The sequence below is a fragment of the Lytechinus pictus genome, chromosome 11, assembly GCF_037042905.1.
Source record: "Lytechinus pictus isolate F3 Inbred chromosome 11, Lp3.0, whole genome shotgun sequence".
NCBI lineage: Eukaryota > Metazoa > Echinodermata > Echinoidea > Temnopleuroida > Toxopneustidae > Lytechinus > Lytechinus pictus.
In genome coordinates this window covers 21892491-21908734 of record NC_087255.1, presented here as the reverse complement: position 1 = coordinate 21908734, position 16244 = coordinate 21892491, and the positions used below count along the sequence as shown (strand labels likewise).

General features: G+C 35.9%; 1 protein-coding gene across 1 annotated transcript in view; it reads left to right on the top strand.

Annotated features, from left to right (window-relative positions):
- The window catches only part of LOC129271967 (uncharacterized), an 85611-nt gene that overhangs the window by 14933 nt on the left and 54434 nt on the right, over positions 1-16244 (top strand). The window contains exons 11-23 of the mRNA XM_064107017.1: positions 3272-3460; positions 3912-4067; positions 4799-4936; positions 5245-5451; positions 6327-6524; positions 7307-7462; positions 7938-8075; positions 8512-8724; positions 12666-12869; positions 13491-13646; positions 14754-14888; positions 15477-15683; positions 15931-16128. Of these exons, the coding sequence (XP_063963087.1) occupies positions 3272-3460; positions 3912-4067; positions 4799-4936; positions 5245-5451; positions 6327-6524; positions 7307-7462; positions 7938-8075; positions 8512-8724; positions 12666-12869; positions 13491-13646; positions 14754-14888; positions 15477-15683; positions 15931-16128 (2295 nt within the window). The remainder of the gene's footprint in view (positions 1-3271; positions 3461-3911; positions 4068-4798; positions 4937-5244; positions 5452-6326; positions 6525-7306; positions 7463-7937; positions 8076-8511; positions 8725-12665; positions 12870-13490; positions 13647-14753; positions 14889-15476; positions 15684-15930; positions 16129-16244) is intronic.

Sequence of the window (16244 nt, the reverse complement as noted above, 5' to 3'; positions counted from 1 at the left end):
ATAACATACAGGTCTGGAAAACATGCAATCAAGTCTAGCATCAAGTATACATATCATAGTATATACTGTGAACAAATTGAAATTAGATAACAACAAAACAACAGAAACCGGAGAAAAATAAAACAAAATTGAAGGCTAACAACAACACCTACAAACAGGTTACTTTGTTTTATCATCTGAAGTCTTATAAATTTCATTTTTTTTATATGCAAAGATGTTTCTGGTAGGTAAATTTGCTTTAATTCAGTGATAAGTAAGTCAATGGAAGGCAGAATGTTAGTATATATCAACATGGATATAAGGTTTCCTTTACTACAATAATGCAATCATTTAATAACACCTGTTGTTTTGTTTTGAATTTGGCTTTTTTGTTGTTGAAAACTTAGATTGATTTGATATGGTTCCGTGTTATTCATTACAATTGCTTTGATTTGATTCAGTTTAATGTTACTGATTTTATTTGATTTCTGACATGGAATCAATTATAGATTTGAATAATTTTGATTTTCATTTGATTTGATTTTGTTTTGATTCAAATTTTATCAGTTGATTCCATTAGTTTGTTTCCATTTTCTGAGTTGCTTTGTTTTTATTTGATTTAGGTTCATTTGATGTTTGTTTGGTAAAAGTGTATATTCATGATAAGTAATTGTCAAAGATTTGACCATGATGTGAATGGTTTTCTAAATCATAACCAAGTATTAAATTGCACAAAAGCCAACAAGTGGATGTGGTGAAATAGATGCCTTCGTGCCATTGCTTTGCCAATACAAAGGTATAAATGATTGTGAGTGGTTTTTCCATGATTGAGACATAAATAAAGGTGTATGTATTGTCAAAATACAGAAAGCTAAGTCTTTAAAGTATTTTTGTCACCTTTGGCCCACTTAAGAGTTACCACGGTGATGCAGACTTTTATTATTTTAAGGTAGCCAGAAGTTTATGATCACCGACTAAATAATGAATACTGCAGGTCAATGAGCTTATTATGATACATATACATGCACTAAACCAGCATGGGAAATAAGTTGTCCAGAGTCCAAAGATCGTCACCGATTTTCCATTTCATGTATTTGCACAATAGTAATTACTTGTCGAGTTACTTATTGAGTGGTTGATATATATGGATACCTGGCTTTGTCACTGACAGTCTATTGGTTTCAGATTAATTTTAATTCGATCCTAAGTAGCACTTCGTGATCATATTGTTCCTTCTAAAAAGGCAAGAAATCTTCACATCTCCAATATTGTTAAGTCTCCTAATTACAATTTCCGGAACATCCGTGCAATAAGAAATTACCTAACCCCCAAAACGACTGAAAAGCTAGTACATGCTTTGTAACCTCTTATCTAGATAATTGTAACTCCCTCCTTTTATGGCCTTCCAAATTATCAAATTAAAGTATCAGATCACAGAAAATTAAAGATATGGCTGCCCGACTTGTCACAAAATCTGTACGTTTGACCCGCTCTACCCAACTACTTAAAAACCTTCACTGGCTTCCCATAGAGCAATGCATTATATATAAGATCTTGCTTCTTAACTACCATTCACTTCATAACCTTGCCCCTTTTTTATTTCCTCTCTCATTCATCCCTCTTCTACTACATGTACTCGTACCGGTCTTCGCTCATCTAGTTCCATCAGACTAAAAGAACCCTGAACAAAGAGTACATGTGGTGATAGCGCATTCTTTGCTGCTGCACCTCGTCTCTGGAACTCACTTCCCCTCACAGCTCAAATCTCATCCCCACTTCAGTCATTCCAGACAAACTCGAAAACCTATCTTATGTCTTATGATGTCCATTAATACATGTACAATAATAAACCCCCTTTCCTTATGAATTAGAGTGCAATTTTTTTATTAATCAATGTATGTTTTAATATTTTTCTAATTTAATGTTTATTATGTTGAATTTATATTGAATTGTCATGCACCTTGAACATTCCTTGGAGTGGACACTATAAAATAGGTTATTATTATTATTATTATTATTATGACATATCTTGCATTAATGATACATCAGTGTCTTTTTCATTGTGCATTTCATTAATTTTGATTGTAGGCTATTGCTTATGTCAGGTAAAACAAGTTGATAAATTTGATAATAGATACTTGTAAAATATTGTACTGGTAATAACAGAAAATAATTATAAAAACTATGAATAAGTGATATCTGCCTAATGATTTTTTTCAGTGAAATGTATAATTATAGAGTAATATGCAAGTGAACATCAGAAAAATTACTGAAAATGCCTGTCCATTTATAATGTGGTCCCCCATGTTGTTTCCTGTGTTAGCTATACCAAGAAAAGCATATGAAATAAATTTAATTTCAAGCAAGACTGGATTATTTTAACTAAACTTTGTTGTTCAAAATAAGCATCCTGGCGTAAGATAAACACTTAAGGACCAACCATTTCCTATCAAAATTAGATGTCTATATCAGAACTCAAATGTGGCCCTAATCTTCATTATTAACACTTTGTCAGCACATGTTTATTTCAACAAATGTTTTAATTGGTCATAGGCAGTATTACCTCACCTTTGACAAGCATCTTTTGACCCTTACTACCTTGTAATAGGCCAACTTAAGACTTCCACCGATGATTCCTAATTGGTCTTGGACTTATAATTGTGAATTCAACCTGATATGAAACTCCTAACCTTCCTTCTGCTATTTACAGCTATAAATATTATAAGTATAACTCTGATTTACCCAGGATGTAGCCACTTTTGCTATAAGCTGGTCTTCCAGCTGCCATGCATAACAATATTTTGTCATCACCCTTCAGCATTCTAATACATTGAGGACCTGGCAAGAACAAAGAAATTTCCATTTGATATTGAAAAGTTTTGTATATGACTCGGTCATGGATTAAATCCTTACCCTCCCACTATTGTGGCAGATGCACTAAATATAGTCTACATACTCTGCAACCTTTACTCCAAATAATTGTTGTCTGAATACACAGCCGAAAATGTTGTTCTGGAAGCCCTTAAATTGGAACAGCAAGTTATGCTAGTCTTGTGAGAAGACCCAGTTGTTGATCAAAGTTTCACTCAAGGTCTGTGCCTGCATGCAGAGCAGTACCAATATGCCTTTTTCATGGTTAAGACAAATAGTATCCATCGTTTACCTAATTGAACAATATCTAAAGTTCTAAACTCCAAATATCTTATCCCCAAACTATCTTTCTTCAATATATAACAATAGGCAATTCCATTTTTTTACAAAATAAAAACAATTAAATCTTGGTTTCCTGCAGGCCTGTCTCAGTCACCCTTTTGGTCTTGGGTTGACTGTACAGAACCCAACCCTTGGCAGGATACCCTCTGGGCACCTGGTAATCCTCGACCTGACAGCTATGGCTGTGCCGTCCTCAACGCTTCTGGACAGATCATAGACACTGGTTGCGATATCAAGCATCATTTCATCTGTGAGATATATCCTAGAGGTAAAAATGCTTTATGTTCCTTATAGTTCTTGTGCATTTTAGCCTCAGTTATTGATTTCATAAAGCTTTGCTTTCTAAAAAAATACTTCCACTTAGATGTACAGTATATATCATTTTATGTTTCCTATGTTTAACCATTACTTTACAACCATATTTTGACGATATTGTATATTGTTTGGCAAAAGTTGTAAATAAACTGAACTGAACTGAACCTACATGTACTTGTGAAAATACCATTTATACCTCGGTCACATTTGGTCTACAGCGGCCATACGGCAAGTTGAAAACAGCAATTTTAACATTTTTGCACCAGCTACATATAGGCCGCCGTAGAGCAAATGTGACCGAGGTATAAGGTATACACTTTCAAACTGAATATTTCATATTTATAAGCAATTGGTCATGGGGTGAGATACATGTAGAAGACAGTAATGACTGTATCATGATACAGGTTTTTCAGGAGAGGATCAAAACATTCAGGATATCAAGGCCACTCCATTGATGTACGGCATGGAGGTTAGCTGGACTCTGGCTCCAATACACTGTGATGTTGAAGCTTACAAGGTCACTTACAGAGAAGATGTGGAAGGGTCGAGGGAATTCTTCGGTAAGGTTGTGTCCATTGGAGAGTCATATCAGTTTTCTTTCAGAAAGGAGGATGATTTAAGAGAGAAAAAATGTTGTTTGTGTTGTAAGGATTATTTTTATTGTAAGGATGGCTCCAATACACTGTGATGTTGAAGCTTACAAGGTCACTTACAGAGAAGATATGGAAGGGTCGAGGGAATTCTTTGGTAAGGTTGTGTCTATTGGAGAGGGATATCAGTTTTCTTTCAGAAAGGAGGATGATTATCAAAGAGGGAAAAAGTGTTGTTTGTGTTGTAAGGATTATTATTATTATTGGAAGGATTGATAAATGACTATTTAATACTATATTCATCCAAAATATAAAATACTCTAGATGTATAATATACAAAGCTAAAATATCCTTAAAAGATCTAGCAAATATGCTTTTTAATTCTATTCTATGATTGAATACTTCATTTGATTACCTATGTCTTTTTCAGGTTAAGATAACGAGGTTAAGCTATTCTGAGCAGGTTTAGGGAAAGAATATATGCTGCATTTTGATTTTTTTTTTACTTCAAAGATTCCTAAAAGCTGGGCAATATTAGTCTTCAAACAAAATGTATTCCTTAACACAGGACTGAGATTTAAATGTTGCTTTTGTTTACAACTTTACATTCCTTACATTATTAAAAAAAAAGACTTAATGTGACTCTAATCCCTTTGCAAATTGTGCACCCCTTTCTCTCTTTTATTTATTTCAATTAAAAGCTCTTCAGTATGGAGAAGACTCTACATCTACAACTGTTACTGGCTTGTACCCGAATAGAACATACAATGTCTCTGTAGCAGCTCTTCTCAACACAAATGTACTGTTGACTCCTGTAGGTCCAGAGCAAGTTACCACACGTAAGTTAAACACCTTGTCAAAAAGTCAGAGCTGCATCTTTCTAGGAATGTAGACAGTCAAACAAGGGAAATAACACCAACATCTTAGGTGGGAGGATTGTAAAAATCACATAAATGGCTTGTTGGAATCCTCACTTACATGTGAATAAAAAACTGGATTAAACTAAAAATACATTAAAGGGTAGATTTTGATTGCAATTTTCAAAATATCCAAATGCGTTAACTAAAGGATGGGAATAAAAAATACTCAAATTTTGATTAATTTTTGAAGGAGAGTAATACTCAGTGATGTTATTTTTTGTAAACAGCTCCTTGCCCTGATAACTACGAAGAGGGACCGAACGGTCACTGCTACCGTTTCAGGATCCTCGACAATGGAACACGATGGATGAGAGGCAGACAGACTTGTGACAATGTGGACGATTCTGACTACGTGATCATCAGCAATGAGGAGGAACTCAACTACCTTCTCAATCGAAGTGCTGAGGTGGACCCTGATATGACGTGGTGGATTGGTAATTATTCATGGGCATGGATGCCGATTTTAACCTGTTACATACTGAATCTTGTACTTCCCATAGGCTTTGTACAGGCACCCTTCCGCTTCAGTGTGCAATGGGTTAAGATGTGCACGTTTTACTTTTGTGTCCAGGACTTTGCAAGATTAATGGTACAAATCACATGATATATGTCTTGATATGGGTGATATACCCTGCATATGTCTGCTTTCCACAAGTTGTATAATTTCATTTTTCAGAGTGTTCAAAGCATCCATTATTTGCCTCTTTTAACTTGAATTTTGCCCGAGTAGAAGAGAGGTCTATCTGTGGTCTTAATAGAGATTCAAATTTGGCAGAATTACCAACTTTAGGGGCTTAGTACTGTTAAACTGACTAAAAGTTAATACATCCCTGAGTTATGACCTTAAACTTCTCAGACTAGAGAGTGAATCGATTGATTCGTGTTGGGGCTAGAATCATCAAAAGACTTTTGAAAGCAACGAGGCATGAGTACAAATGAATTGTGACTTCAGAGTGCTGTAACTTATGGCGGCTTTATGGGGGGGCTTATAAAGAATCACTTTCAATGGGTTATTTGGTTATGCAGTGAGCAAGCTGCATTATTATGCTAGTGCATGTATTATCTGTTGTTAGGCTTACTTGAAGCCTACTCCCCCTCCCCTCCCCTCCCCCCTTAGAATTTGCCCTAAAATCAGTACCCAAACCACATAGGTCTATTTCAATCTTCAGTTTAGGAACATTGGTGGGGGTTTTCCTGAATGTTGTCAGATAAGTCTATTTACGGTATATAATAATGATATATATATTTATGTATTATTGAAAATTATGTATTAATAATGTATATTTTTATTTTTCTTACCTTGTTCAAGGCCTGTCTGATCTATCATCACCTGGATCCTGGGAATGGGTAGATTGCAGCACCCCAACCTCTTGGCAGGCAGGACTTTGGGCACCTACCTACCCAACCGGTGCACAGTCCCGTTGTGCTGCCCTCCAGCCCGACGGCAGGGTGGTTGATTTCCCGTGTGAGACCAGGCTTAGCTACCTCTGTGAACTTCTTCCTAAGAGTAATAATCTCTCTTAATTTTCTATGAATTAACTTATGTAAAGTATGATGGAATGAAGCTGAACGGAACAGATAATTTTTAAAAAGGATTGTGCAACCTGTGTCCGTAATGCATGCAAACTGATAAAAATGAATGAAACAGCTTGTTAGTGAAAAAAGCTTGAATTATGGCCCAGTGATCTGTATTTTTGTTGTTGTCACAACATGACAAATATACATTATACATGTGTCAGTTTAAAGAATGATCGATATTGATATAACATCATAAGTCTCTTAACTCCTGTCTTTTATCTTAGACCGTCTTACATATACAGCAGTTAAATATAAATACCAGTTGTGTAAAGTGATACAGAATCCAATAAAATGACCAGTGACTGTTTGTATGAATAGAAATATGAGCGCCAAAGATTCTGTAAGAATTTATGTAATTACTGAGAAATTAGCAAAATAAGCATGGTATTCGAGCAAAATGTGTGGTCTTTTTTCAAACTATGATAAAACACTGTCCCACATGTGCTTATAATAAGCACATGTGGGATAGTGTTTTGTCATTGCTTATAACTTATTTTTGTAAGTGATTTAAAGTGTGGTGTCTTTTCAGCTTAGATTTCATTATTTCACAAAGTTCAGTTTATTTTAACTGTATCAGGTCTAGTTCCACGATGATATAGTGACAGCTGGACTTGGTCTTGACTTTCTTATGGAATCAGGGTTTACTGCAATGATGTTCATTAATCTATAACCATTTAATCAACATACTATTCAATGCAATTTAACTCACAGGTTTTGATGCTGATGCAACCATGGTTCAAAATGTAACAGCAGAAGAATACTCCAACTACATCAATGTCAGGTGGGTTCTTCCAGAGAACAATTGTGATGCTATCGGCTATGTGATCTACTCTCAATTATCTGATGGTACCGGTGAACGGAAATCAGGTAAATATATGTTTTTAAAGATATCAATATTTTACAAAAATTGCTTTGATTTGTTTGTATGACTTATAACTAGCCTAGAGCAGACATCCTTTAAAATAAGCCCATATCCATGATACATTCCTAAGCTAATTATAAGTTAATATATACATAGAGTAGGGCTTTATGCAATTTAAAATTGCATAAACACACTGCTCATAATAGAATTGAGTTGTAGTGAGAATATGGATATAATGTATACCAAATTTGATGTCTGAATAGGTTATACTCTTTGTCACAGCATTTTGAAAATGTTTACTGCTGAGATGTATTTTTGTTAAATGATCATTTTGACCATCCTGAAAAGGAAAACATAATTCATCATTGATTTGCTCTTTTTTCAATTAGATTGTGGAATAAATTATGATGTTCTATGAAATTGACATTTCTTGATCATACAAGATTATACAAAGTCGTGATCATGTCTTTGTTTCTGTAGTATATGTCAATGGTGGAGAATCTACCAGTGGTGCAGTTAAAGCTTTACCACTTGGCACCTCATACACCTTGACCGTGGCAGTGAGAACAAGTAAAGAGATGGAACTCCAGGAAACACCACCCATCAATGCTTCTACAGGTGAATCTAAATGCAACATGATGATGATGATGCTGATGATGATGATGGTGATGATGACAATAATGATGATGATGATGATTTTGATGATGATGATGATGATGGTGATGATGGTGATGATTGTGATAATGATGAGGATGATGATGATGATGATGGTAAATGATGATGGTAAATGATGGTAATGTTGATGGTAAATAATGATGATTATAATGCTGATGTTGATGATGATGATGATGATGATAATGATAATGATAATTATTATGTTGATTATTAGTGCCAATGACGACAACAGATAAGATGAAGGTGATTTTGATGATGATGGTGACATGGACAATAATTAGCATCCTACTTTTGTATTGCCTTTTCAATTGTTTTTTCACACAAGGCATCTCAGTTTCCAAATTGCAATACTTCATATCACTTTTCATACCTCAATTAGCTTCATCTTGCCCCACTAACTATGAAGAGGGCCCTAACAGGGGATGCTATCGATTCATCGTTGCTGACGTCGGTACCTGGTGGCATTACAGTAGACAGGATTGCATTTTTGATGTAGACTACTCTGATCTCCTGGTCATCAACGACCAGGAAGAGCTTGACTTTGTCATGAACAGGACGGCGGAGATGAGTGCTAATGCCAGCTGGTGGATCGGTGAGATATCAAAAGATTGTCTTTTCAACTCTTGGAATACATGTATGAAATAGTGAAGTTATTTATAACGTCAGGAATCATCCAATCATTGAGTTAACATACCGGCTACCTCACTTCAATCATTTCTTTCCATTGAAGTAAAATTCCCTTGAAATGCTACAAATTAATTGTCATTAAAACCGTCAAGTACTAGTCCTTCACATTTTTTAATGCTACAGACCTACTTTAGTTACCAACCTTAAAATAAGGTCATATTATATGTTTCTCTTTGATTTGATGCTTCTTTGGAGGATGTAAAAATAACCTGTTCAATATGACCACCAGTTTGTCATTGTTTCGTCCAGTCGGGTTGCTCTGTTTTTCGTACAAAGATACAGGGCATACATCCCTGGGGAGCGTTTCATGAAAGGACTTGTCGAACGTTATATCTGACAAGTCCTATTTTATCCGACAGATACCATAGTAACAGTTTCTCAGCCAAGATCATATTCAAGGAAAGTTGTCAGATCTGACATCTTGTCAGACGAAAATGTGGATAAAATGCTCCCCTGAATTAAGAATTATAACATTGATGGCTTTCCATAGATTGGATTGTAAGACAGAACCATAGAGATGTATACTAACTACGCTAGAGTGCGGAGTCGCCATAGGCGCGCGTACTTAACGTCTGTGATTATGTGGAGCGTGGCGGCCATTGCTCGATAGGTATAGATTCGCAAAAGTACCCGGATGTACCCATAGTTCGTGCGTGTGAAAAGGGGTGCCGTCTCCGGCCTTTATCTTGAAGAAAAGAACACAACCTCATAAAAATCGAAAATATGAATGACAAATTGCATCTCAATACACTATTAGAGTGATTACATGGGGATTATGCTATTAATTTGGCATTTTAAAAACCTGATTTCTCGGGATGAAATTCTAAATAATTTGCATTTACCTGTCCGTTTATAGGCCTGTAATAGATAATGTTGATATACTATCATATAAACAATCATATAAAAATAAAAACATACAGCGGACATTAATAGAAAGATTGACAATTAATTCAAAAGACTGCAGTGAATTAGCCCTTCTCTGGATTTCCCTACCTTTAACTGCATCGTCCTCCTTCCATCCTTCCCACATTTACGTCCTTTGATTGTATGTTTATGTTGGATATAATTTTGTAATTTCTATATAGGCCTACATGATATGTAACTTGCTTTAATTTGTATGAAATATAGGCCTATCATTTTTATATATTAAGTTGTACAATAATTTGTATAAGTTAGTGTTTTGATCTATATGCGCTATTAAAGGGCATCTCATTATTGTTCTTGGTGAGCCTCCCGTTACACCATCAATGTTGAAATTTGTGTTATTTGGTGAACGTGCTGATTTTGTTCTTATAGGAACATAATAAATTCCCCAAAATCTGCAGGCCTATATGGCCCGAAAATAAAATATTGATTTAAAATGTCGAGAATATAGCCTAATTTGTTCAAACTTTTAAAAAATGACAGTTTTAATTCCTTTCACTTTAAGTTAGATTTTTTTTAATTCGCTTTTTAGGGGCCGTGTGTGAAATTAAAATAACAAACACACCTAAGCAAATTCGCTTTAACATACTGATCAAAATAAAATACAGGGGGCGCGACCGGACCCCTCCCTGAAATGAAAATGAACATTACACATAATAAATGATTGTGATTTTATGCACCCCATCACTTTCAAAATCATTCCGCGACGCCGTAACATGATATAATAATTTTGTTCATCCATGGAAATCTTATTTAAAAAAAAACTGATCGAATAATCAAACTCAGGTCTATAGGCCAGCAAATGACATTAAAGGAAGAAAACTAGAAAATCAAATTCAGTTATACTTTTAAAATGAAAAACAAAACTGGATATTCAAAACGCGTGTTTATCTGTTTCAATATGTTAGGCCGGTGCAAGTGCTTACAAATATTTGCCATAAAGTTCATTTATTCAAGCGACACAGACACAGTTAATTAACACAATTTCAAGGCAGGTATCAAATTTGAGATTAAATTAGGATTTTTAATATCTTATTCCAAGTATTGTCACTTTTGCAATATTATTGTTTCATAATTATGTTTGGTTTTAGTACTCACTATTTTGCAACCGTTTTCATAATTATGATAAGTTTGCATTGATGTCTTTCATGATATTAGTTTTATACACTCTTGCAGTAGTAATAATATTCTTTATAGTATAATACAAATTATATATCCTAATCCCGCCCCTTTTCTTCTCTCCTTCTCCCCCTTCTTCCTCTCCTTATTATTCTATCCTTGATTTTTTCACATGATATTGGCCCAATCATTATAGGATCAGAAACAACGGCGATAAACAAAATATTTCAGCCAGTTTGCCGATCAGCATATTTTCAGCCGGGGAGAATCAAGTATACTTTCCAGAAAATCAAAGTAAAATTGTTTTGCGCATTGTGATTTGTTTACTCTCCGAAGTTTTAAAATGTTTGCAAGGCAATAACACTGTACATAAACATCCAACCCCCCCCCCCATTAGGCCTCCTGTACATTGCAAAATTGTACGACTGCATGCGCGCATTTGATATGCAAATTTTGCTGTCAACAAACTTTTCTATACATTGATCGCAAGTAAGAAAGTATACTTTTATATACATATTTATAAATATGATGGGATGGTTGCCAGCAAAGGAAATCTAAATCATCAATTTTTAACTAAATCAATGCGTAAATCATTTCCAAATATCAATAAAAAGTCATTTTATGATTCGCGAGTTTTTGTGATGTTGGTTTACATCAGCGTGTAAGACATGGGGAAAAGGGATCGAGTTATTATAGGCCCTATTGTGTAGATATAAATGGAAAATGAATTATAACAATTATCTAAAGTGAAGAAATAAATTATCAGCAATCAGCATAATAGTAATTAGGAAACTATGAACTATAAAAATACAATCGTGGTTTTTTTTTCGATACAGCGTCTCAGATGCATCAGACACTGTGATATGGCCTATGAATTTTCTTATGTTAACGTACATCAAATCATATTAAAACACATTAAATTTATTTATCAGGACCTAGGCCTAAATGTTATTTTTGATATTCAGCTCTTCCAAATCATTAGAAAATAGAAGTCATATTAATGTATCGAAATTTTACCTATGCAAAAACAATTGGGACTTTAAATCGTTTGCCTGTATTATAGCTGTATCGGCCTATATAGATAGGCCTTTTGACCTCAGTTTTGCTAGATTTTTGTTGTATTTGAACTTTAATCCAGTGCAATATTTACAATTTTGCTTTTCCATATGCTTTCGTGCTCATATGTCATCAATTTGTCATGTTCTGTGCTCATCCGTGTACATGCCCCATAGGTACTGTACGCGCATGGCAGGCTGTGAATACCTATCGAGCAATGGCGGACGGTCTCCACGTAATCACAGCGATTTGACGAAGTACGCCCTCTAGCGTTACTAGTATACATCTCTATGGACAGAACCTAGACATGGAAAATGTCATAGTCTTTAACTTCTGCCCTCGTCAAAGGATTTCCATCAATGCTTTTCAGATGACTTAAACCCATGTTGCATCTAGAAAATCGCCTAACCTTGGGTGGCCCTGGAGAGCATTTCACGAAAGAACTTGTCAGGGATGTTATCGGAAAAGTTTCATTTTCTCTGAGAGTTACCATAGTAACAGTGCTTTTCAGCCAATCAGAATCAAGGGAAGATATCAGATCTGTCAACTTGTCAGACTAAAATTTTGATGAAACGCTCCACAGGGCCTATCTCAGGTCGGGAAGAAATTAGATGTAAACATGTCAAACCTATAGATTTAGCAGGGGTTGTCCAAAATGGGTTTGAGTCCTACCCTGGGTAGGCAAAATAGATGTAACACAGGTCTTTGACAATGCTAAGTCCATCTTTGTCTTGATTTCATCACCAGGTTACTCTGATCAGTCGGTAGAGGGAACATGGCAATGGCTTGATACCTGCCAGGAGTCAACTTCTTTTCAGGATTCCCTCTGGGCTCCTGAATACCCTAGTATCAAGACCCATGACTGCGCTGCTCTCCAGCCGTCTGGTCACGTCGTTGACCTAGTCTGCGACGCTCTCGTTCGTGGTTATGTATGCGAGATAGCAGCAAGAGGTGAGAGTTGAAAATTTCTGATCATCTGCGAAAACATTTCTAATCATCTGCGTCAAGGGTGACAGAGGCATTATGTTTTTAGTGCATATAATTAACTTAGATTAATTCTGTCCAGTTTATTTCATTTATATTCAGTTCAGTTCATTTTATTAATTTCAATTCAATCCACTAGTTCAGTACAGTGCAATTCATTATAGTTAGTTCAGTTCAGTTAAATTGAGTTGAATTGAACTGATTTTATTTCAGTTCAATTTCATTCAATTTAATTAATTACAATTCAATTCTTTTGAAATTTGTTCAATTCATCTTAATTCAGTTTAATTGAATTCAGTTCAGTTTAATCAAGTTTCATTCAGTTTAATTGAGTTCAGTTCAGGGTTCCATTTCATAAAGACTTGTTGGGATAACAAGTGCACAATTTCTGAAACAAGTTTACTATCAGCAGCAGAATTTCAGTAGCTTTAAACTGTTATTGAAATTTGTTATTAAAACAAGTTTTATGAAACCGGCCCCAGTTCATCCAGTCTAGTTCATCAAGTACAGGGCAGTCTTCAACAACCCTTAAAAATTCAAAGCTTTTTCCATATCCTATCCAATAATCGATAGCTGTTTCTCTTTCAGAGTTCGACTGGTCTGATGCAAACGTTGAGGATCTAACAGCCACAGGGATTATGTATGGTCTTGAGGTGACTTGGACAGTGTCTTCAACAAGTTGTGATGTGATAGGTTACAGGATTACCTACCAGCTTGATGAACCCGGCTCAGATTCAGAATTCAGTAAGTCTGATATTATAATACTAATTTATGAGTGTGTTATGGCAATGCAGCGCACTCGAGGGTATCTGCAATATGCGACAAGCATGAGGCATGTGCACTGAGTACTTTTGCATGTTAATGCGATTACCCGAGTTGCCTGCATCGTCCATAACATCACAAATATAAAAATGTGCATTATTTGTTTTATAAAATGGGTTGACAGTATGAATTTTACAGTGGAAATATTGTTTGAATCCCTCTAAATCTTCAAGGATCGCGCGATGGAGAGATCACAACTGCTGTCTATCATGACATCACAGGCATATCTAGTTTGCAAGCCTAAGTGAGCGCATCAAAATTCTTGCCATATCCCTTTCTTTGAAAGAATCATATTTCAGATGGCATCTCATGCACAGTGCTGTATAAAAATTGCATGACTGAGAGGTTGTGTAGACTTAAAGCATGGACACGTGACTTGCATACACAGTCACTGTTTGTTACATCCTTGAACCCGTTTTATAAAACGGAATAATCGATGTCTTCTGGACCTTCTTGTATTTTGGGTTGTTTAGTCCACCATTATCTATTGGAACAAACCTCGCTCATTGACAGAATTCCACTAGTACAATAATTATGGAGCACTGTGGCCCAGTGGATTAGTCTCTTGAATTTAGAAGGGTTGTGAGTTCGAATCCCAGCCAAGCATTGGCGGCGGAGCAGAGGATTATCTTTTGTGTTTGGGGGGGACGCCTATTGTTGCCTCCCCCCCAAACACAAAAGATAATCCTCTGCTCCGCCGCCAATGCAGCCAAGGCATAGTTTCCTTCCACAAGAATTTGACCCACATTGTGCTGCACTCAACCCAGGTAAGGTAAATGGGTACCGGCAGGAAGTAATTCCTCAAAAAGCAGCTAGCACCAGAATAGGTAGACTGGCTTACCCAGGGTAATATAGGAGCTCCTTGAGCACCTATTCAGGTGGATATGTGGGCTAAAAGCACAACCTGCACAGTGAAGACCCCTGTTTATAATTAAATTTTATTAATTATGATAAAATATGAAAATAAAATGAATTAATAAATGCATAAAATAAATAAATATATATATTTTTTTAAATCTTCTACCACAGTGATCGTATACGGTGGAGACGCTGATAGTGCTACTATATCTGATCTGCTTCCTGAAAAGAGATATTCCGTAGGTGTTGGACTCATCCTCAGCTTGGATGCAGAGCTCTCACCTGTCACTACCGTTGGAACCACACGTAAGTATAGTCCTTAATTGGCAATCGTCTTTGTCTCCCATGAGTATCAGTCACTCATAATCATCAGGGGAAAAAACAATGATTCAGGACAAATACAGAAATAAATACTCAGATATGACACAAGGAGTAAAATAATTACGTACCCTGATGCTAAAGCACTTTGGCATGAATGACATAATGGTATATAGCTAAATCTTCAAAATCATGAGAATTATTCATCTAAAGTATTGTTTGAATATGTGTATTACTTGTTTGATTATTACTTGATGTCTGCATCTACTTTGTTTTCATTTTAAATTGTGATAATTTTTTCTCTATCTGATTGTTGGCGATACTTTTTTTCCTGATTGCTGAGAAAGCGTGTATGCTTGTAAGCATGCAACCAAAGGACCAAAGGCTTGAGGAACTTTCCGTCGGATCTTGTAATGGGGACAAATGCCTTACCAAAGGGCAATACATGTAGTGTACCAAGTGACGATCACAACCAGGTGACATAAATCCGAAACTTTTACTGTACTGACTCGAGCTATCATGTCTCCTTCTCTCTCTCACTCTCTCTCTCGTTGTTTTATTCTGTCTTATATTCAGTGACATGCCCAAATAATTACGAGGAAGGCCCCAATGGTCACTGTTACCGATTCAGGATACTCGACAGTGGTTCTCATTGGCCGACTGGTCGAAGGACATGTGACAATGTAGAGGACTCTGATCTAGCGGTCATCAACGATCCTGAGGAACTTGCTTTTCTTGTCAACAGAAGTGCAGAGATAAACCCAAATATGACATGGTGGATTGGTAATTGTGGCTTGATTGCTGCTGATAATTTTGTATACCTTGAGTTTTAAATATTTTTTCAAGCTCATACAGTTAATTGAAGAAAAGTGTCCATATTAATGTCTTAACTATTGAATATTTTAGACTATGTACAGTTGCAAACTGCTTGCAGTAGCCAAAGAGCTTATTTTACACCTCTATCAACCTTAAGATCATTAACATGCTGTTAATATGCAAACATATCCCAACCGCCACCTGTTCTCTTTAGGTCTGTCTGACTTGTATGTTGCTGGAGAATGGAGATGGGTGGACTGTACTACCACAACCAGCTACCAAGATACCCTATGGGCTCCAGATTACCCCTCAGATGTTGATCTTACTTGTGCTGCTCTTCAGCCAAGTGGTGACATCATCAACCTTCCTTGTGATAGAAGATTCAGCTATCTGTGTGAACTGTATCCTAAAGGTACAGTGTACTTAAATACTTTTGTGTAAAGATAATATTATGACTCAGATGAAGAGATACAGGAAGAGTAAGGAAAAGAAGAGGAGGAGGAGGAAGGGGGATTGAGTAGGGAGGAT